Raw genomic sequence first — 24,290 nt, 5'->3', positions numbered from 1 at the left:
GAGTGTGGGATCTGAAAGTCCAACTGAGCTGGGTTTGGTTCTTGGCTCTAGCATTCTAGAATCAGCTGTACAACCTTGAAAAAAATGCCTAAGTGCTACTTGGCCTCAGCATCCCCATCTAAAAATGGTAATAATAGCTATGTCTATCAAAGCAATAAAATTAAATGGGAAAACAAAGTGATTCCACCTATATATCATATGTAACATAAACACCTCAATAAAATGACCAGTCATTGTATAAGCCACGTGCTTTTCCTTTTCAACCCAACACTGGCTTTGCACAGCCACTCTCACCCTTAACCTCTCTAAAAATGCAAATGGATGTTTTCTATATTAGAGGAGTCAAGCTCCCAGATGGGCATAATAAATGACTTCACGTAAGGACTATTCACTTTCTGCTAACCAAAGAGGATTCACATTTGCTCTGTTCTCAGTCATTTGAATTTTTAACTAGATTCACATCTATAAGACAACATGTTGAAGAAGCTCCCAGTATTCTGCCCTTTCCTTACTTACTTCTAGGACTTAATGAACCATTCTTGCTTCAGGCATTCTCGGATCTTCTCTCATATTCCCAATCACCAGGAAACTTAGATAACTGATAATGAGCAACACTCAAAAGAAATATTTGAGTTCACATCAGAAACTTGACTAACATCTAAACACTGTCCAATGTATATTCACAATTTGGAAATGAACAGTAGGTACAAAGATAATTTTCTTCCCCTCCCCGCTCCCAAAGAACACTGAATTAGAATTAGCACACCTAAGACTGATGATCAATTACTTAACTTGTAGCCACTGCCTGAGATGGGGGCTATTCTCACATCAAAGCTATAATGTCTCTAACACAATAATGGTCAACTTTGTATTTACCCTTTGTTTTTAACTCTAATCTTGAAAGTGCCCCTGTGATCATCCAGTAAATCCAAATTTTCAGAGTTTATAAAGATATACCATAATAACTTTTGTAAGTTAATAATTTTACCCAGTTAATAATAGTATTATATTATGCTCTTCTGTCTCAAACAATAACACTCCAAAGAGCAATCAAGCTATAATATTGTTTTCAGAAAATGTAAGTTTAATTTTTTCCCACATTTGGCTTTGACCTTGCAATCTCATTTGTGAGATCTCATCTTATATTTTCACCTGTGTGAAATGATTTATGTCTATGTTATTCAGTGCAATAATGTTTTGAAATATTAAAAATATTTATCCAAAGGGAACTAGTTAAAGAAATTATGGTATGCCCATACAAAAAGATTATACAGCCACTTATAAAACAGGTACTCTGTTACGGAATTGCAAAGACCTGTAAGACATACTCTTGAATAAAAGAGCAAGGTACCAAACAGCATGTAGTGTGTATTACTTTTTGTGTAAAACAGGAAGGAAATAAGAACACACAGATATTTGTATTTACATAAGGAAATTTCAGAACAGTAACCAGAAACTAATAACATTGGTTGTAACATGGGCAGAAAAAAAACAACTGGAAATTAGGCAAGTAGAAGATAGGTATAGGAAAGATATTACTTACTGAATATTCTTGAAATATTTTGCTTTATGAACCATGTAAATGTATTATCTACTCAAAAATATATTAAAAATCAATTCGTGGTAAAAATGACATTCCGTTCCCTCAAGATTAAAACAACAGTACTGATTAGGTCACATTTTGAGACTGACCATGATTCTTCTTCCTCTTCTAATAAAACACATGTCCATATTAAAAAAACAAAACATACATATTTAAATTAGTAAGTTAAATCAGAAAACTCCCAGAGGAAAAAAACGAAAACTACTTTTAAAGAGCTCCACAACACCTTATTCCATATATTTTATTATTATTAAGGTGAACTGAAATCTCCTATAGTTGTTCAGACCTTGCTAGTCCATGAAAGATTTCTGCCGAGATGGCCCTGAGTCCTCCGAAGTGCCAAGGAGAGAGGCACCCTCATGGCTGCTACATTGATAAGCTCACCTTCATAGGTGCCAACTTCCAGAAGAGTCCCGCTCTGCTCGAGGTCCAAGAACTCCTTCACGGTCAGAAAGTTATAGTCCACGCCAGGCACTTCTCCTTCTCTCGGAGATCGGGTTGTGCCTGCAGGAGACGAGACAAATGCACAAGATACCATCAGTCACTAAAACAGGAAGCTCTGCATCCAGGTGTAATTAAAATAACCTGTTCAGTAAGCTGCAGTACCTAAGATTCTGAGACCGATCTGCCCAGACAGGGACCTGGTAAAGGCAACTTTTTCTAACAGAATAACATCCTCATTTATAACGTCCAGTGCCCAGGACTCTCAAAGAAGACAAAGAGAAAACCAAGCACAGCGAGGTAAGGCAGAAGGAGTTTTATCCTTTTAAAAATGCACTGAATGAAAAAGGTGAACTGGATTTTATACAGAAAACATTCATAATCAGCACCTTTGAGGGCTCTGGCAAATACTAAAAAGTTATCCACCTTAAGCTCGGTGCCTAAGGGGCTTATATTTTTATCACAGGCCTTGAGAGTCTTGTGTTCCTTAGTACATCTGGCAAGTTCCAATGTAATAAGCCTTTTGAAGAAAATGACATGCACTGCATAAACACTTCACTAGAGAACTGTGACTGCCCAAGATCTGTGTCTGGATCTTGGCTGGATATCTCCCAGGGACTAAATAACGCTGCTGCCTTCCATGTAATTAATATGTTTGGTAAAAAGAGGCCAGCCACAAGTTCTGACTACAGAGAAAGGACACTGCATTTGCTAGAAAATTCTCCCCTTTGCCTTACGCTGGTTATTCTTTCAATGACTAATAAGTAGAACAAATTCTCTTATGAAAAAATAAATATAGAACCTCTAGAGCATTTTAGTCACCCAGCTCAGGTGCTGGACTGTAGACCTACCATTTTATCTCAATCTCAACCCAAAGCGTAGAAGCAATGTGGAAGGATGTGGTTTATGCATAAACCAATAAAAGAAAATAAAGCAAGAATCAATTATGGAGTATATACTAGGAACCTATCTTAAATATTATGAAAAGCCCCTCCACCTCAAAAAAGCAAAACACATGATTTCTGCTCCTGCGTTCAAGTTAGGGGGTATACCTGACATGGCTGATTTTGAAAGGCACTATCACCTATGGTGCTTTAAGGTCAATGTTTTCCTACGTAATAAGCCTGGATTTTTCAGTAAGCTTAGGAACTTTAAAGCAATTAAATAACCAGCTCTATGTATGATTCTAGTGGCTCTAATATTCCTAGTACAGTGCATTCTCTGATCACTTGCCTATGTGGCCGAGCAAATCCACACACCTACAGTGGATATCTAGAATTTTTGTAAGATGGAAAACTTAATACATTTTACATATTTAACTCAAGATAAATACATTTTTAAATGAGCCCAATTTTTCTAATAGCTAAAGTCTGAGTGTTTTAAAAATAGTTGCAAATTGTCCATAGAATGGTTACATTAAAAACGTTTGTTTACCATGCCCAGCATGCTGGGCTTTCTGGTAAAGGCTACTTGTATGGTATCTAGGAATCTGCTCTTCTGCTGTTTCCTAGCTTGTTCCCATTTCTGGCTCCCCAATGACAAGTACTTTGAAGTACCTCACAACTTTTAAAGTTATATCTCTAGTGTCAGGTACATAGTAGGTAGTCCAGAAACATAAAGAGTATCATATGCTGTTGATAAGCAGGGGTCTGGAGTGAGAACGATGGTTCATGGTCTGGTTCCCCAACTTGTGGTCTTGGGCATGTTCCTTAGTTTCTGTTATTTCTCAGTTTCCTCATCTGCAAAATGGAGATCATAATAGTACCTACACCAGAGGTTTGCTGTGTGTATTGCATGAGATAATCCTTTCGAAGACTTAGCTCAATAACCATTAGCAGATATTGTGGTTTATGTTACTGTTAGACTGAAACGAGTTAATAGAATATTACAGTTCAAATAACTTATATTCTTACCATTGCACAGATCCTTATGTTCCATTTATTTGATAAATATTTACTGAGGTCCTAATATATGCCAGGCACTAATTTAGGCACTGGCGAAATACTGGTGAACAAGACGAAGCCCCTACCCTAATGGAATTTACAGTTTACTATGAAAGACGAAAAATAATTATGTATGTGAATAGATATAGCATTTAATTTTAGGTAGAAATAATTTTTCTGTAGGAAACAGAGCTTAAAGGGTTAGAAAGTGTCTCAGAGTAACATAGGTTAAAAGGCTGGAGAGTGTCTTGGAGGAGGGAAGGGAGGTGGTGATAGAGAAGCTATTTTAGATAGGTGATTAGGAAAAGCCTGGCTAAGGAGGTTCATCCAAATCTAGAGTCCTGCAAAGGTGATGAGAAAAGCATCCTAGGAAGGGGTTAAGACCTAGGGCTATGATGTGGGAATAGGCTTGGCAGGTTGAGGCAAGAGCAAAAAAAAAAAGCCAGAGAAATGCAGTAGAGCAGTGGAAAACAGGTTAGAAATGAAAGCAAGGGGCCCGGTTATGTAGGCCACAGAAAACACTTCAGATTTTATTCTAAAGATGATGAGAAGCCACTAGAGGGTTCTGAGCAGGGTGATGCCATAATTTATTTTTAAAAGATCGTTTGACTTTATAGATTACAGGCTACGGGCAAAATAGTAGAGGGAGGGAGGCAAGAATAGAAGCAAGAAGACCAATTAGGTGGCTATTACAGTGCCCAAGTGAGAGAAAATCAGGGCACAGACAAGAATAGTAGGATGTGGTAAGAAGCAGTCGGATTTTTATCACGGATTGTGAATAACTTAAATAGATGTAATATATGTCCACAAGATAGACATTTTAAAAGTATGTCGACTCATCAGGCCATTCTAGGTCTATATTTTTAAGATAGAACTTGCTGATGGAGTGGATATGTAAGAAAAACACATGAATGAAGACTGATATCTAATTTTTTGACCTGGGCAAATGGGTGGTGCCATTTATAGAGATCAAGAAGATGGAAGAAATAATTTTTAGGGTAAAAAAATTAAGAGTCCATTTTTGGACATGTAAAGTTTGAGATGCCATTAAACCCCTAGGTGTAGAGAGCTGTGGATAGTTGAGTATATAAATCTGAAGATCAGAGTGAAGGTTGGTACATAAACTTGGGAATGATTAGTAAACCACTAGTATTTAAAGGCAAGGGATAGAAAGAGGGAATCTAGGGAGAGACTATCTAGAAAAAGAAGCCAAGGAGTTTGGGTTGAACACTAAAACCTTATAATATGTAGAAACACGGAAAAGAAGGAAGGTCCTCAATGGAGACTAAGAGGCAGCAGTCAGCAAAGGATGAGGGTATGATATCTTGGAGCCAAGTGAAAGAGCTGTTCAGTCGGCTACTTGGAAAACAAACAGTTGACATCATATTGGGAAATTCCAGTGTAGTGCAAGAATATAATCTCTTTGAAACTTGCTGTGAAAAGATCTGTCCTAAGTATGTTCTATATGGCAACTCTCATACTCAGTCTGCATACCAAAATTCCATTAATTTAATCCATCCCCCGACTCCACCTCTCAAAAAAGATGAGAATGAATAAAACCAAAGAAAAGACTTGTTGGGTTTCTAAAGTCTTCCAAAACCAGACAATGTTATTTCCCCCCTCTTTCTATAGCCATCTTATCTTTGCCATTTCTTTCAACCATGTTTTCAGAACTAATTTGTCAGACTTTAAAGACAACAGTCACCCTTGGGTCTTAATTTCCTGAAAGGATTCACAATAATGATGACTTCAAAAATGCTACATTTTAGGGGAAAATAAAACTAGCAGATACCATTTCCCTCTGTAAATAAATATGCTTAGATGGCCTTTGAGCTGCAGGGGAAGGGAATAGAGGGCGAGTAAGTCTCTGCCCATAAAACCTTCAGGGTTTATTACCAGACAAAACCTTTCCACTCTGCAGGCTAGCAGGAGGTTTACTCCCAGTTATCCTCTGAGCAACTCGCCTTGGTTCTCCGCCAATATGACCAGGCTCCATTCAGTGATGCGAGGGAGGAAAGGGCTGGGGAGGGGACTCCGCCTCCTCTTTTCTTCTAGCAGAATGACAGGCTGCCTGCTGGACACACGCCTGGCAGATGGCATTTCAAAGGGTTTTCAGGAGCCATCTGGGGTGGGTACAATTATTACAAACCACGCTTCTAACAAAGCCAGAAGGGTTACTTCCTGGCAGAAGAGAAGTAAAACAAATTCTATCATGTTTCTCAGGAACGGCATGTTTAAAAAAAAAAAAAATCACCAGGCTGACATACTGGGGTTTTCTGCAGCCTACAACACTGCCTTCTGCTTGTCTAACTAGAAATCGGGTCAACAATATCTTGTCATTAGTTTTAAATGAATAAACACAGTGTCCACCTCCTACTTTCAAAAAGAAAACAAAAAGACTATTAGGAAAAGAATAATAGCTTCCATTTATTGGATGCTTTCTTATATCTCAGGGAAGTTATTAAGCACCTAATCAAGACTACTGTATTTAATCTTTATAAGAAATGTATAAGGATTGCTACTCTACCTATTTTATTGATGAGGAAACTAAGAGTTAGAGAGTAAAGTAACCTGCCAAGGTCACATAACAAGTAAGCTGGGAAGGGCTATAATTTGAAAGCAGACATTCTGACTTTAGCATCCCTCATTCTAAATCACCATTGTCCAATAGAACTTTCTGCCATGATGGTTCTATATCTGTGCTGCCTAACGTGGTAGTCACAAACCACATGTGGCTCTTGATAAGTGGCTAGTGTGACTGAGGAACTGAATTTTAAAATTAAAGAACTTTAAATAATCACATGTGGCTAGGAACAACTGGATTGGCTAGCACAGCTCTAAACCATGTTAGTATTTGAGTTGCCTGCATTGTACTGTATCCAGTACATTGCCCCCAAAGCACATCTGCTCTCAAAATAATAACAAGAACCATACTTTTATTAAACAGCAGACATCTTGTACTCGCACACAAAATCCTTCCTTCTAAAAACTCGCATGCTTTGAAAAATGATCTGATCTAACTCTGTTTTGTACTAAAAACTCTATTTGGTTCTTACTGGTTGTGGTCTCTTTGAAAAAACCTCCTTAAATATTTGTGGCAGCATGGTTTGTGGTTAAAATGAAAACATTGAGACCAAAACAAAAGCAACCCTCCAAAACAAAATAAAACAAGACAAAAAAACCCGAGTGCCCATGAATACAAGAATGATTAAATGAAATATGGTATTTTCACCTTTAACATTTTTTTCACTACATGAAGAAATAGATCTATACACAGTTGCCAGAAGAATGTCTATGATGAATAGTTGAGTGATAAAACAAGTTACAAAATAAAATGCAAAATGCATTATGTGCAAAAATACAAAAGATGGATCCATACCCTATGGATGTTTCATGTTTTCTGAGTTAATAAATAGTTAAAAAGGATGGAATACTACTAAACCGTTAACAGTGGTACCCTCAAGAGGGTGGGTTCAGAAATGGGAAAAGATGAAATGATTGTTTATTTAAATACCTTTCACACTCTGAATTGTACAATGCATATGTAGCAGCTGTTTTAACATTTTATAAATTCAATAAAATAATTATTTAAGGAATCTTGAAAGACTTGAATCTTGGGCATTCTACTATAGCATCTTCTATACTAACTAAGACCTTTCAGAGGCGTGCAAAAGAATATAGGCTCCGAGTGAATCAAACAAATGAAATGTTCCAAGGTTTCCCATCTCATAGAAGCCAGCATCAATGTCAACAACACTTGCTTATGGCTGTTAATAGGAACACACTACAAAAAAAGTTGAGAGAAGGTGGTATTACTTTTCTGCCTGATTGTGTTTTTTAAAAATCAAACGCACTTAAAGAGTCCTTTTTAAGTGTTAAAGTACCTAAAAGATTTGCACCTGAGTAGTGAATGCTATCAACCCTTTTACCACCAGTAATTTAGCAAATTAATTTGAGCTGTGCCCTACAGAATATCTTAGTATGAATTACCAATACCCTGAAAAGTCCTCACCTTAAAGCTTGAGTAGCTGCTTGTTTCTTATACACATTTTATGGTTCATTGACTTTTAGCATACCCAGCTTGAGTGACCCTTGCTAAGGAAATCAGAAAGTGACCTTCCTTATCATCAAACTCCACAAGCAATGGTTACAGAAAGGAAACCACATTCAGAGCTTATTTGCTCTCTCTTCTTATTCCAATAATTATCTTGAAATATCCAGTTGAGGCAGCAAAAAAATCTTAGAGATGAGACACTGATATGCCATTTCCACTGCTACGTGTTCCCAACACCCTTGGGTTTCCAGGCAAGCACCTGTCCAAACTGTCTCAAGGCAGACTACTAATATAGGAATCATTAGCCTAAGATTAAATTGCTAATATTCAATATCAAGTGATGTTGAATTAATCTGGGAACTGCTTCTCAAAATCCAACAAGACTTCAAAAATTAGTTATGTTCATGTTAAGAAAAGATCATTATTTTCTATAATAAAACAGTTGTTTTCATTGCTTTAAATTGGTTAGACATCCAGGATACCCTCCTTTCTTTAGGTGATGAAGATGGAACATAGTGGAATGTGTTGTTCCCCCAAATTCACTGTTACCTACCACTCATACATTTTTTGCAGGATCTCAGGACCAACGGTAGTATTTATTCAATATTTTCCTTTAGAAAAAAACTACTTAAAAAATATATTCATGTTAAAAGGAAATACTTAACTGCTACACAACTACTAGAATTTTTTTTTTTTTAAGTCTTACAACACCAAATGCTGGCGAAAATATGGAGTAACTATAACTCCCACATACAATTGTTGGCAAGATGTGAAACGGTATAGTCACTAGGAAAAGAATCTGGAAGTTTGCTAAAAAGTTAAATATAAATTTATCATATAACCCAACAACCACCCTCTTAGATATTTACCCCAGAGAAATAAAAATGTATTTTCACGCAAAAACCTATATAATGTTTATAGTGGCTTTATGTATAATCATCCCAAACTGAGAAACAATCCAAATGTGGTATGGTTAATGAATAAATGGTGAATTGGTGAATGAATAAATGGTGGTACATTCCTACAATGAATACCACTCAGCAAAGCTACAGATGTACACAACATGGATAAGTCTCAAATACATTGTGATAAGTGAAAGAAAAGCCAGACCCAAAAGGCTGCATACAAACTGTGTGATTCCATTTAAATGATATTCTATAAAAGGTAAATTTACGAGAGGGATGTAAAATAAACCAGTGGTTGCCAGGTGTGTGGCTGGAATTGACTACAATTGGACAGCACGAGGGAATGGGGCGGAGGGGCAGAGCTGTTCTCTGTCCTGACCACAGTGGTGGTGGATGAACTATGCATTTCTCAAAATCTACAGAACTGTACGCCTCACAGGATGAATTTTACTGCTTATAATTTTTAAAAAGGAAACATTTAGCATTATCTCAAATGAAAAATCAGTTTTACCCTCCCATAAATAGTAACTAAAAATAAATACAATAAAAATAAAACAAAGCTAATTCATTATATCAAGAGCCTAAGGCTCTGAGCCTGAAGTTTGCATTCTCTTATTACAAAGGGAAATTGACGAACATCCAAAAGGTGTTAGATACCTATAAATATCAAATTTAGACTTTCTTCTTAACATAATTATAAGGATTTTTAAAAATTATAGAGAAAAGCAGTAGCTCACTATTGGATTAAATGTTAAAGCAGCATCTAAAACACTGACTAAAAACATCTCACATCATCCTGAAGTTGTTTTGAGAACCACTAGAGCTAAGCCTCTACACTTGGAAAAACAGGACAGAGAGGTAAGTTGTGAAGTTGAAAAAAAATCTATTTTCAAAGTCCAAATCCACCACTTTACTCTCCATAGAATTTAGGTTGCTAAATCTTTTGAGTTCTCAGTTTCCTCATCTACAGGTGAAGATGTAAATAATAAAAATAAATACAAATTTTAAATAGAAATGTTTTAATGGAAATAACAGAAATATCTACAACTCAAGGTTCTGTGTGAGCATCAACTCTGGCACCACCTATGCAGATCTCATCACAGTGTCCAGCATATAGTAAGCATCCGAAACAAACAGGAGTTGATATTCAGCTGACTGATTTGGCTGGCTTAGAAAGTGGGATGTGAATTTCAACAACACTCTTGAAAATATGCTAATGGAGAAAATCTCTATACTTATGATTTAGATATATTACATATTATTTTGTACTCATGCAAAATATCATCAAAGCCAAATCTGCATCATTTGATTCTGGCTCTCGGTTAATGTAACCGTCCTTTACTCTGTCTAGGTGTTTATCTGCCTACGTACTATTTCAAACTTCTCTGTTTCAAAATAAAAATGGAGGGAACATACATCCTACAGCTAAATGATCTTTATGTTTTCATCTTGAAGGAAAAAGTCCTGACTTGTCACTCTGATTTCTCAATGATCCTGTCCTCTTTTCACCATCCAAGAAATTCAAATCTCATAGCACACACCATTGCAAACATTTCTGTATGAATGCACGCCTTTTTTCTTAGGGAGCCTGATCAATCACAAAGAAGGATGTAAATCTCCTTACTCCCTAAACAGAGATTTGGAAACAAAATATCCACAAATACTGACCACGGCCATATTCATTTTACGGATTCAAAACCCTAATGACTTTTCTATGGTGCCTTAAATGCAGCAGCAGGCACCCAAATGTGGAGTAGAATGTGCACTTCATGTTGTCTTCCTGGATTTTTCAATACAAAGAACTCTTACTGAAGCTTCTGTATCACTAATGCTGCTGCTTAACATGAAATATCCACAGAAAACTGAGGACAGAAGACCAATAGACTTTTTCCCCTACGTTTAATACAAGTCCACCTGGCTTCTTGCTTGAGTCCTTTCAAATCTACATTTCTCGGAAAAGGTGATCTAAACTGATTTTCTATAACCATGGGGCATAACAGAATCAACCAGAAAACATTAAAGAAAAGAGAAAGAAGAGCTAAAGGCAGAGGAAACACAAGGCTAGGCCATAATATATGATTGTTGAAATTATCTCCTCATTTAGATATACAGAATGACAATAGCCACTATTTATTGAGCTCTTACTTACTATGTGCCAGGGAACTGCTGTACTTAGCAATTCATAGATGACAGTATCCTGATGCTTGGCAAGAGTTAAAGGTCTTTAGAATTACCCCTCTAGTTAGCACTTTCTAATGCATGCTTGCACTCTTTTATTCTTCCAACAACAATTTCTAAAGTGCCTACTATATATGTGCCAGATACTGTGTAAAGTGATGGGAGTGAGCAAGACAGATGCAGTCCCTACCCTGAGAAAGCTTAAAGTTTGTGGAGAGGATAAAATAACCACAACAACAAACAATAAGTGATATGAAGGAGAAACTAGAGAAGTCTCTGGGTGCTCCTATCAAAGGGATCTAAAAGTGAGAAATCCCAGAGATAAAACAAAGAAGAGTGTGTTAAAGAGCATTAAAAAATTCCAATGTGACAAGAGGAAAGAGGTGGACAAAGTGGTCATGGAGCCATGGGAAGCACTGAAAGTATTCTGCGGCTCATACTTGGTGTGCATCAGGGAGGGGGAAGGCAGAAAAAGAAATAGTGGAGAAGAGGCGAAGATCCACAATACTGACGGTCTCGGATTTGACAATTATGGTACTCAGAATGGTCACAGGAACGAATGTGCCTCAAACTTTCAGATAGTGTCACTGAGCAACACACACGCACACACACACACTAGCTGTGCTATATTTCCAACAGAACAAAGCTGAGGAGATAAGGTCCTTGTATTCAGAGCTCAGAATGTGATTGAGCCTGTTTCTAGTCAAAATTGATAAACCATTATAAATGGGAAAGCAACTAAAAGGGACTTAACCGAGTAAAATAAAAATTAAGTAAAGAAGACAACTTAATCTTAGAGGCACTGGAACCAAAGTTTTTAAGATGTTAATGTGTTCTTTAAAGCTCCAAACATAGAAATCTACAAATCATCAATTTGTGACTTCCTTTACTTCGCAAGGAAGTCACACTGAGTATGATGACTGATTTCATGTGTCAACCTAACTGAGTTAGAAGGTGCCCAGTTACCTGGTAAAACATTACTTCTGGATGTCTATGAGAGTGTTTCATAAAGACATTAGCGTGAAGTAGATGGAGTAAAGATCGCCCTTTCTAGAGAGGGTGAGCATCAGCCAATCCATTGGGGGCCTAAAGAGAAGACAAAGGAAGGGCGACTTTGCCCTCTGTTTGATCTGAGATACCCATTTTTTCTTGTCCAGAGACTACAGGGCTCCTGGTTCTCGATCTTTTGGACTGAAGACCAGGACTTACCCTACCAGCTTTCCTGATTCCCCAATAGGTGGAGGACAGACTGAAAGACTTCTAGGCCTCCATAACTATATGTGAGCCATTTCCTATAATCAATCAATCAATCTCACTCTCACTCTCACTCTACACACACACACGCACACACACGTGTGCACACACACACACAACTTACTTTGTCCTGTTTCTCTGAAGAACTGTGACTAATACACAGGGCAATGTCAATTGATCCTTTTGAGAAACATCATTTTGACTAACTGGGCATTCCCTCTCTCCAAACCTCATAGTCATCACAGCAAAAAGGTCAGAAACAGTACCTTCATCTTTCTATCCTGGATCATAACACAGAATACTCAGTAATTATGTCTTGAATGAAATACTTCCAAACTGCTCAACAGCAAGTGTGTAAAGATAATTATTTCATGCCCACTACAACTCGCATGCCTGAGATCGAAAAACCATTTTGGGTTCCATCTTTCATGTAGGAACATTGTGTGATAAAGGCACAGGAATCTAATTAATGGATCACCCCTAAAGCACTTGAAAATAAGTAAAGACTTGGCATTTATTCCATTGTGTTCATGATTTGGAAATGTACCCTAGATATCAGAGATGGCAAACATGGTTTTCTTGATCCTAGTTCTAGCTTTTCTCTCTATGACTATGACTTGGGATGACAAGAAAGAAGTTTTGAGTGCCAGAATCAAATGAGCTATCATGTTGAAGGTAGTTCAGCAGAAACCTTCAAAATGCCCATATATCGTTTTCTTGAAAGTCAGTCTTCTATTAGAAGAAGTTTGAACATGTCACCTACCTTTCAAGGAGATCTACCCAATTACTGCTGCGTGAACTGCATTATGATACAAAGAAAGGTGATCTGTGCAAGACTTTGGCAAGCAGATTGCTCCCAATAATGAACAAAGGCAGCGACTCAAAAGGGAAGAACTGATATAAGAAGAATCAGGTTCTAGTTTCAGCTCTGCCACTAAATTAATAACGTTATTGACCTCAGACAGTTCCTTTTTATGCGCTCAATGCTCTTATTTGTAAAACAGGAAGGGTAAGCGTTGCCTTGATGTTATCACAGAATGAGTATGAGTATGAGATAACAAATCAACTCCTGTGCAAGGATACAAAGTCCCTGCCAAATTTATGGCATTTTAAAATTCTGTTCATAATAAAAATCTATATTTAGGCCAACATTTATACTTTAAACATGGTATCTCATTCGATCCTTGTAATAACCCTGTAAAGTGCTTATCCCCACTTCACAGATGAGAAAACATGCATAGAGAGATTAGGTGACTTGCCAAAAATTACCCAGCTGGTAAGAGGCAGAGCTAAGATTTGAACCCAGAGATTTATTGCCACATAGCAGTGCAAGCTCCTGTACAATGGAATAAGGGAACAAACTAGTGGAGGGAGGAGGACAGCTGATCTCCACAGCTCTTCACCCGAGGGTGAATAAATCATCACTTGTCCTCATCAAAGAAAGGAAAGGTGCACTTCGGGGAGTTAAACTTATGGGAGAATGTCCCTCTCCCAAGCTTTTTTGGTCTAAAACCCAAGCTCTCAGGAACTATGTCTTACTCCTCTTAAATTGAATAATGAGGTAAATTAGGCCAGAATCCATTGAACCAGAAAGTCAAGTAATAACTTGAAACATTCTTCCTCTTTTACATGGAGGAAAATTTGGCATACATAAACTCATGGGAACACTGCATTCATTAAAAACAGGAAAGTAAAAATTCTCAAGATGGCATTGATTTGTGTCAAACATTCAGCAATCGAGAAATAAAGGACAAGAATCTCCAGCACTAGCTACACACTTATCAAAAATCAACTTCTGAGGATTATCTGAGGACTTCTGAGGACATTTTTGTGCAGAAAGGAATTCTGGAAATCAGCAATGCCATATTCTAGTACTAAAGGCTATCTATGATAAACAGGGATTAGATCAGATAGATGTTCTCCATTATGACAGGTAATGCTTTTTATTTTCACTGAATTAATGATGGCAGTCGTCTATATAAAAGGAATGAACTCATTCCAACGATTTCAACCAGATAATTTCAAAAGCATGTGAAAGAAAATGATTATTTTGGTTAAAAAGCTATAATTAATTAATTAATAAAATCAAGTTTCCACAAAGTAGGTGACTTTGTAAACCCACTGCAGAATATTTCTAATATTTGACAGCTTTCTTTCTTTAGCTTAAAAAAAGTAAAGAATGACTGCAAATGGTTACATGGTTTCTTTTGGGGGTTATCAGTATGTTCAAATGGTTGCCACAATTCTAGGAATATAATGAAAACACTGAATCGTACGCTTTAAAAGGGTGAATTTTATGGAATGTGCATTATATATCAATAAAGCTGTTAAAATAATATTAAACTACAGAGATGCAAAGATAAACAGAAAATAGTCTCTGTCCTCAAGAATATCGTAACTGAGTAGAGGAACTGTTAAATTCTAATGAATAATATGTGCATGGTATAATTCACTCTTCAACAATTTAATAGCTGCCACCATTAGTTCTCCTGATATATAAACCAAGAACAAGTGTGAAATCAGAAATTATCAACCATATTATGTTATTTTTCCAAAAAATTGCAGGAGTCTGGAGTTCTCTCAGAATGGCAGTATGGATAAATCACTATAAAGTCTAAAATCAGACTTGGTGAGTTCAAATTTCAACTCTGATATTTACAAACTGTGCAACCATAGCAAAGTTAAAATTCTGGGGCATTGGTTCCTCATCTCTAAAGTAGGAGTATTAATAATACTTGCCTCATAAGGTTGTGTAGGGATTATAAAAAGACAACACATATAAAATGCTTAGCCTGATCAGCATATGCACTTAATAAACATTAGCTATAATGACAAGAGCATCATCACCATCAAAACCACCACACATTCTTTTAAAGGGAAATGGTCGTGAAAGAAAACAAGCTAGCTAATGATCATTTAGTATACTTCTAACATGGAACACAGGTTTTCTATACATAATATTGCCTAATTCAATGCTCCCAAGAGTAATTTTTTCTCTCCTACCTTCATCAAATTTTCTATCTTTAACCATCATTTCCCAAAGCTTCTCACACAGGTACACACTCTCAACCACAACTCTTTGAATTTTCTTTAATAAGAAATCACAAAGTCAGCAGATTCTGTAAATACCATAATTTTAGTTGATCAAATTGTTATCAAGCACTAGTATCTATCTATAAGAAAATGTCTATTTGTTGGAATACAATGTCTGAATTTGAGGACCTCAAGTCCCCTGATTTCATGTGATCATATTATTCAATTGAAGGGATATGATATACACTTATTTGACTGGTTATAAAGACAAATCAATTTATATCTAATACTAAGACAATGCAATTATAGGAGCAATTCAAGATGAATATAGGAATAAAGGAGTTTGTGTTAATTTAAGTTGACTTAGGCATGATAGTTCTTGAAGCCTTCTCAAGCATAGAGCCAAATATTCATCACTTGTAGATTTCATTTTGGTTCCTATCAAGTATATATACTGCAATGTCAAAGTAAACGAAAGAGAATATTGTGTAATGTGGTATATTACGCTCATACCAATTAAAGATATACTTTGGTACTACTTAAATGTTCCCTTGTTGGGCACTGTCTTTACAGCATTAAAAAAAAAACAGTGGGAACAGTAGAATTTCAAGGATTATATTTCAACATAGTGTTGAAGGGTTACTGAGTGAAGAGTATATTAACGAGATATATCTTTCCATTTTTAAACGTGCGTTTCTTGTTTTCATTTTGTTTTATTTTTTAATGCAAGCATTCACTCTAAAAAGGCTTTACTGGCACCGAAAACTCTATTCAAAAAGTGTCTTATGAGTAAAGACAGAAACATATTTGAACATCACTTAAAAGTGGGTTGGTTCCCAGGCAGCTGGATTCACTCGAGACTGCTACTAATGCTTTTCCCCCATAAATGATGACATCAGCAGATTCTCAGAAAACTGAATTACTTCCTTGACTTCTCCCCACCCCAGGACCATCCATTACTTTATCTAATGCTTGCCCATTATCTCTGTAACTATAAGACAGAATCCAAAAAAACAAGGACTTGGAGCACTTGCAAAATGATATAGACCCAGTTGATTAACTGTTATTGCCCTCATTTCAATTAGTTCATTTCTCAATGAGCAATTATATTCTCACATTATGTAGTATTTCTCTTGCCACAACTCCAAGTCATTTTATGTAATAGACTACACTTTCTAGATAGATGAGGTCTATAAATTATTATTTTTCACTCTAGCTGTTAGGGCAAATTAGGCAGCTTTTAGAGGTGAAATTTTTAAAAAAATTACTAATGCTTGGCAAACATTTGCTTGGAAAATTTAGACAGCAATGAATAGAAACCTGGGCCGATGAGATAAATTTAAAACCTGGTCTTTATCCATACTCACGTTTTAAAAAATTATTTCATTAGACTATGTGAGGTATCAAAGATATTATTTGAAAACAAATGGACAGTTTTTAAAAAGCAAAATCAAGTGGAAATCTTTGTTATTATAAGTTACTGATAATAATTATTACATAAAAACAAGAATTATTCTGTATTCTAATAGAAATGGACCCTTTCAAACAAGCCTTACTTCAGAAATGCCAGGTGAGTGAGTGCATTGCCTTCTAAGATGGCCATATCATTTTAAGTCTACAGGATTCTCATTAACCCGAGAATGCAAATTATGCCCCTGTCATCTGTACAAACTAGTCCAGATAAAATCAAATCAAGGATCAAATCAGTGACTCTTTATTAGAGACAGAAATTTAAAGATCAAATAATTAAAAGGTAATGACATCTTAGTTGTGACATATGAAAAATCTATTCCTAAAAGGAAAAAAAAATGAGTGATTTTTGTTTTGTTTTGCTTTACATATATTAATTAAATGTCCTATCCCATACTGCTTACGGGTTCTTTTTCTTGGGTTTCATCTAATTCATCATCCCTGTCGAAGTGCCTACTGATCAAGGGCAAAGACAGGGTAGAAGAAATCTTTAGTGCCTCGATTTGGCAACAGAGTATGATTGCCATTAGTTTCTTGTCAGCAGGTGAAGACCTGGTGCTGTGATAGATGATCCTGGAGCTCTTACAAGGAGTTTACACCAGACACCTGCCTCTTAACCTATTTACCTGGTGGTTATACTCTCATCTTCTGGCAACCCCACATTTTTGCCCAGAGGGGAACAAACAATCAAAGTCTTTCATAAATACAGAAGCTACCATCAATGTCCTCCACAGGCTTGACTTCTCAAAACGAAATCCAGAGTTTTTCTAATCTCAATATGTAATACGTGTTACATTTGAAAAGAGTAATAAGAGATTAAAGCTATTCATTTTTAAAGTTAGTGACCTCACAAAATTTTGTAGAAGAAATTTTTGTGGTAAAACAGGATATGAGACACTTGAGAGAAAAATTGGTTTTCTAAATCCTTAAGTGAACACCAACTAATGTCAATGACATTAACAACAAAATCAATGGCAACAGACAATAAAAAATGCATATAGAAGTGGCTAACTTTAAAACAAATAACACTTAAAATCTCTTATTTTTCTCTTCAGATATAAAAAGCGCATACCACAGAAAATTTAGAACCCCCAAAAAGCACAAAGAAGACAAGTATCCCCAACATTCAGAAATGAACACTATCAATAGTGAAGAACCCAAAGGCCCCAGTCACCACTCCAGTCCCAGGGTTGAGGTCCTAGAGTCTTCCAGTAAATTCTCAGACTTCAAAATTGTCACTAACCACTCATTACAATCCAAACTCAACAATCGTGGACCAATACTTTGCAAGGAAAAAGCACCACTATTTTTCATAATCAAATTAGCACACCCACCACTCATATACTTCAGGTTACACAAATACTGAAAATGAGATTGAGGGCACGTCACAAAATTTATGGTGAAAAATAGTACTGACTGATGCACAATTCAGAAATCTTAACATGGGGTTGAGGGACTAGAATTATAAAAACTCCAAAATTTATCAAAAGCAATTTCTTGACCTAGGTTTTAAGCCGTGGGTCATTAAATAAGTATAGCAGTATGAATATTAGCATTCGTAGTATCAAAAGAAGTCGTAGTAATAGCAGTAGGAATAATAATAATAAGGTGGAGGAGGAAGAGGAGAAGCAGCAGCAGCAATGATAGCAGGTGTTGAATTAATAATACCATCATCAGCACCACACTACATATTAAGCACTTACATATTTATTAGGCACTGTGCAAGTACTTTACTTTCTTTTCCCCCTGAAACCTCATCACAATCATGAGAATGGTTTTAATATCCTCACTTCTCAAATGAAGAAACTGAGGACTGGAGAGGACATATTAACTTCCCCAAGGCCATCATATAGTTAAACAGGGGTACGAACTGGGATTAAAGCCTAGGATTTCCTGACTTGAGCCTGAACTCTAAAGTTTGATGCCATGTGGATTCGTGTGTCACTCTTTGTCCGCTATTTCCCTAGAACACTCTAAGCAGGTTCCTGCCTCAGGGCCTTTGTATTTGCAGTAACTCAGCCCTACCACACTCTTGCCAGGGGCCACTCTTTCACCAGATAGCCCCATGGCTGCTCTTAAACCTCCTTCAAGTATTTGCTCAAATATCACTGCTGTTATTGAATTGTGGATGCTCCCAGATTCACATGGTGAAGCCCTAACCCCCAAGGTAATGGTTATCTGCAGGTGGGAACTTTGAGAGATAATATTTAGATGAGGTTATGAGGGTGGGACCCCCATGAAGGGATTAGTGTCCTTTTAAGAGACTCCAAGAAGAGCTCTTTCCTTCCTCTCTTGTATTCTCTTTCTCTCTCTCCCTCCCCTCCCCTATCTACCTAGTGAGCACACAGCAAAAAAGAGTGGGCCATCTGCAAGCCAGGAAGAGGGTCCGCACCAAAACTCAGCCATGCTGGCACCTAGATCTTGTACTGCCAGCCTCTTGAGACTATGAGAAAATACATTTCTGCTGTTTAAGCCACCAGTTTATGATATTTTGTTATGGCAGCCCCAAAAGACTAGTCACCTTCTCAGTAAGGAGATCTCTAATGCCTTATTTTAAATTGCAACAGCCTTCTCCCACTTCTCTCCATCCCTGTACTACCTATCCTGCTTTATCTTTCTCTATAGCATTTTTGCTAGTTTTAAAGTAGTCTATCAGCTCCAAATCTACCCTTCCAAACAGGGTTAGGAGTCTATATGCAAACTATATTTCCCAAAATTCTTATACAGGAGAGGCCAACTGAGGAAGATCAGAAGGCAGGAGGAGAGGAGACGGGACCTGCTTCTTCCTGCTTGTTTGCTGTTTGTCAGTGTGAGCCCATCAGCCCAACCAGTAGCAATTGGTTCCGGGTGACAGCTCCCTGGAACCAGCCTCTGAGAGGTACAGCAGTGAGGGGTGGGAGGGTAGAGCCACCTCTTCTGAGGTCTAAGTTCTCAGCCATCAGAGCCTCTCTTCTGAGCCTGCAGCATTGAACAACCCCAACTGCTTCATTTTGGTCCTCTTACCCTAAGAGGGCAAACTGCTTCGTGGCATTATTTTCTTTGTATAACCTCATCTCCTCTTTTGCTTTTTCAGATCTCCAACATTAGTTTCCTATAATATTATAGAATCTTTCTGTTGAAATACCCAGTATTGTTTTTGTTTTCCTGACCAAACCCTGACTGATGCATCATAAAATATTACACTATATTTTAATTTTAGATTATAAATGACATTTAGAAAATACTTTCTTACACTAAAATGTAAGCTCCATGAGAACGGGTTTTGTCTGTCTTGTTACTGTCGAATCCCTAGAATCTGGAATAGTAACTTGAACATGGTAGGTGCTGAATAAGCATTAACTGAATGAATGTTTCTCTCTCCTCGGTAGCTTAAAACTAACCAGAAGCTACTGTCTAGGTTCCAGTGTAAAGACCACCTTGTACCCGAAGGCTTCCCTTAACCTGATCCACGTAAGTCTTCTCTAATTCTCCTTCACAGACTACTGCAGATTTCTTTTATAGCACTTTTCACAATCTGTAAGGACTTTATGTATCTGCATGCTTATTCGTTATCTTTCTCTTCCGCCATGATATTAACACCTTAAGGATTAAGGGTATGTCTGTCCCGCTCTGTCCTCAGTGACTAGCACAGCCCAGGCATGCAGTAGATGTACAATTATTTGTTGAAAGGAAGGCACATGGGGGTTGAAATAACCTCACAAAACAATAATCCCTTTTGATAGTTCCAAAAAAAAAAAAAAAAAGAAAGAAAGAAAGAAGGAGGAGATGGGAATTGGTAGTGATCTCCCCTTGGAACGCCTCAGTGTGACTTGAAATCCCAAATGGCTGTTTGTTAGGTCAGATATGATGTCTCATAGCATTATGAGACATTAAGTAATGGTCATAAATTAAAATACTTCATAAACATCAATACCACAAAAAATTAAAACTTGTGTTGAAATCAAGTTCCTTCATGCATTCAACAAATATTTACTAAGCAAACAAAACAAAACAAACAAAACAAAGCTGCTGACCTCACAGACATTATATTCTAATGGATAAAAATACACAATAAATAAGCTAATAAGAGTGATTAGGAATTCTGAGTGATGAAAGTGGAATTACAATTTTCTATGGTCAGGGAATGCCTCACTAAGAAGGTAAAAGACGCAAAGAAGTCTAAAGAAAGTGAGCATAGGACCCATGTAGAAAACCCAGAAAAGTGTTCTAGGCACTGGGTGGAACACCAAATGCAAATCACCAAATGCAACTGCCCCCGAGGCAGGAATGTGCCTGGGGTACTAGTCACAGCAAGAGCAGAATGGGTGGGGTAAGAGTAAAATTTCTGATCAGAGAGTTAATGGAGACTTGATTAAAAAAAGGAGAAGTAGGCCACCATAAGTTCTTACTCTGAAAGATGGAAAGACAGTGGAGGGTTTTTACCAGAGGAGTGTTATGAGAATTTACAGACTGATTTTAAAGAGGTCACTCCATCTACTGGGGTAAGACTAAACTCCAATAGTGCACTATAGAAAGAGGAACACTAGTTAAAAGAATATTATAGTAACTGAAACAATAGATTGTGTGATAGGGTAAATAAGCCACTTCTCCCTCCCATTAAAATAGTGTCCAGTTCTCCCCTTGAATCCGAATCTGCTCAGTGACTTGCTTGACCAAGAGAATATGGAGGAAGTGACACTATTATTTCCAAGGCTAGTCAGAAGGATTCTTGTTGTTTCCAACTTGGCCTCTTAGAACGCTTGCTCTTGGAACATAACTGCCATGCTAGGAGGAGACGGGAGAGGCCCTTCTGGAGAGGAACTGAAGCTTCCACCCAACACTCCAGGCTGGTCTCCCAGTAAACAGCTAGCCCAACTCTGCAGGTACATGAGTCAACCATCCTTCTAAGGACCCTCTAGTTACACTTGAACCACCCAGTCTACTCTTCATGGAACGGACACAAGCTACCCCACTGAGCCCTAGCCTAAGTGCAGATTCAGGAACAAAACAAATGCCTATTATTGTTTTAAGTCACTAAGTGCTGGAGTGGTTTGTGACACAGCAATAGATAACCAGAACAGAATTCATGGGGGCCTAGTTCCAACCATAAGGGAAAAGATAAGTTCCTAAGCGTTATTTTGGAGAAATTAGGTTAATGTGGTTAAGAACTTGAGCTTTGGACTCAGAAAGATTTGTATTTGAACTCAACTATGGCGCTTTACAGGTGACCTTAGGCAAATTAATTACTTTTTCTGAACTTCATCTGTAAATGGAATTAATAAAATGGCCTGGTTCCTTGAGATGTTGTTAGTTACACTGAGATATGTATGCAAAATGCTTTGCTGGTGTCTGACAGAATAATGAGTACTCTTTAAAAAAAAGTGAGCTAGAAAAAAGATTGCTTTTTCACATTTTTAAAGATGGCATAGACCACTAAATATTTTCAAAATGGAAGCTTTTGTGGCATGTGTCCTTGATTTCTATTACCATAAGAGCCCAGATGCAAAAAGAATTGGTTCCGGGGGAACCGACAACCACAGCTGACTACCCACCTTCGAACCAAGAACAGTGTTTAAAAATCTATGATTATCTGCCACACTGACTTTCAGAAGCCTCTTGTAACTGGTAAAGCATAGGGATAATAAAAGGAGCTAATGAAATCATCCTAACTCTTGGCATAATACCTTCCCTGAATTTTAAGACCACTGTATCTACTTTGGTAAAGATTTTAGCCAACTCAGTGGAAAGCAAACTGGAATGATATCAATTTATGAGGCTGTAAATTTACAAAAGAAAGCGCATGATTTTATCATTCTATCAAAATCTCGCTGCAGAAAATTAGTGTAAACTCTATTATAAAACCCTACACATGAGATGCAACATCAACTACCCCAAGCGGAAGAGAATCAAACAGAAAGATCACTTTACCACTTTATTAACCTGGGCTTGATAACAGATCACTGTTCTGAGATACTCACATCCACTTCTACTTTATTACGGAGATTATACTGAATAGAGAGAGCCTATTTTAACAGTACAAGTCTTTCTGTGGCATTTAGCCAGAAGCAATAAAATTCTGACATAATAGCTACAGCAAACCAGAAAAACCTACTGCCATACATCCTTATATTAAACAACCAGTCTTCAAGATACACTGTTGGGAGGACACTGGAAAGGAATGTTACTTAAAAAGTGTCAATAGCCAATGATTTAGGAGCAGGTACAACAGATGTTTGGAAATGGTTTAATAAACATTTAAATATCTATGCCAAAATGCCATTAGTTTGTGAAATATAGCTTTCAGAAAATATTGAGGCCTGTGTTGCTTACTGAGTAAATACAAAGCACAATGAATATTCATGAACAATGAAAATTCACTATTTTAATGTAAATATGTATACCTGAGTTCCTGAGTGATTTAGCTTCCTACTCGGTGGTTAGATTATGATAAATGTTATATCCCTTACCATGTTAATGAGTATTTAAAGCACAAGAACTTTATGAAGAGTCAAGTTTTCATTTTAAACTACAAAATGTTGAAATGCATTAGAAAGTCATTACAAACTAGCAATCATAAAACTTCTCATTTTTACACAGAAGCCACCATTTATCTGCTGAAGCATAAACCAAAATTTTGTTATTTTTAAAAACCTGTTATTAAATTTATTGCTTATTTCAATAGAATTTAATGTATCTGGGATGTGTTTCTCTGTCATTTCCATAATTCTTAATAGCCACATAAGCTTAAGAGAGCAATAAGTTCCCCAAACCGTCTTTATTATTGCTATAGAGAGGTAGTAATAAAAAGAACATACTATCGCGAGGGGGGAAATAAAAAGGGTTTCATTCTTCTTTCACTCTTACAATGATATTCCTCAAAAACTCTGCTTTTCTCCCACAGCATGGCTTGCAAATATTAACATAGTTTCAGCAGTAAAGAGATCTGAGTCAAATAGCTGAATCCAATTAAACAGTTTACTGCAAGACTTCTTCAAAGTCTTTAAGGTGCTAGTACTCATTGAGTTTCCCAAAAAGATAAACTATGCTGCATTTACCCAGCTCTTTCTTCATTGGACATTTCACAGGACTAGTGTTCCCTGTGGGAAACACCAACACAGGCTGGGGAAGTTTGAGTACCACTTTCCTTCATCTCAAAGGCAGCTTACTCATGTTTTTAGAGGAACTCAGTATCAAGAAGATTCCTGTTCTTATTTTCTCTTCTATATAAGCCAAGTTTAGGATGAAATCTTGCAATGACTTATGATATAGGACACACATTCTAGACTCAAGAGACAATAATGGCAAATACAGATCTAATTACATCATTCTCCTGTTTGAAGTCCTCCAATGGCTTTCCACAACCTATAAGAGAAAACCAAAATTCTGTAGAGTTCTTGAAAGTTTTTCCATAACCTGCTTCTTCCTCAGTC

The 24,290-nt window shown here is 37.0% G+C and overlaps 1 protein-coding gene across 14 annotated transcripts in view; it reads right to left on the bottom strand.

Annotated features, from left to right (window-relative positions):
- The window catches only part of MAGI1 (membrane associated guanylate kinase, WW and PDZ domain containing 1), a 554,323-nt gene that overhangs the window by 116,042 nt on the left and 413,991 nt on the right, over window positions 1–24,290 (bottom strand). For all 14 annotated transcript variants that reach the window (XM_025050818.1, XM_025050820.1, XM_015593788.2 and 11 more), the window contains exon 3: window positions 1,988–2,107. In XM_025050818.1, the coding sequence (XP_024906586.1) occupies window positions 1,988–2,107 (120 nt within the window). The remainder of the gene's footprint in view (window positions 1–1,987; window positions 2,108–24,290) is intronic.

Source organism: Pteropus alecto, unplaced genomic scaffold, assembly GCF_000325575.1.
Source record: "Pteropus alecto unplaced genomic scaffold, ASM32557v1 scaffold75, whole genome shotgun sequence".
NCBI classification, from domain to species: Eukaryota; Metazoa; Chordata; class Mammalia; order Chiroptera; family Pteropodidae; genus Pteropus; species Pteropus alecto.
This window is presented reverse-complemented; position numbering and strand designations above follow the sequence as displayed.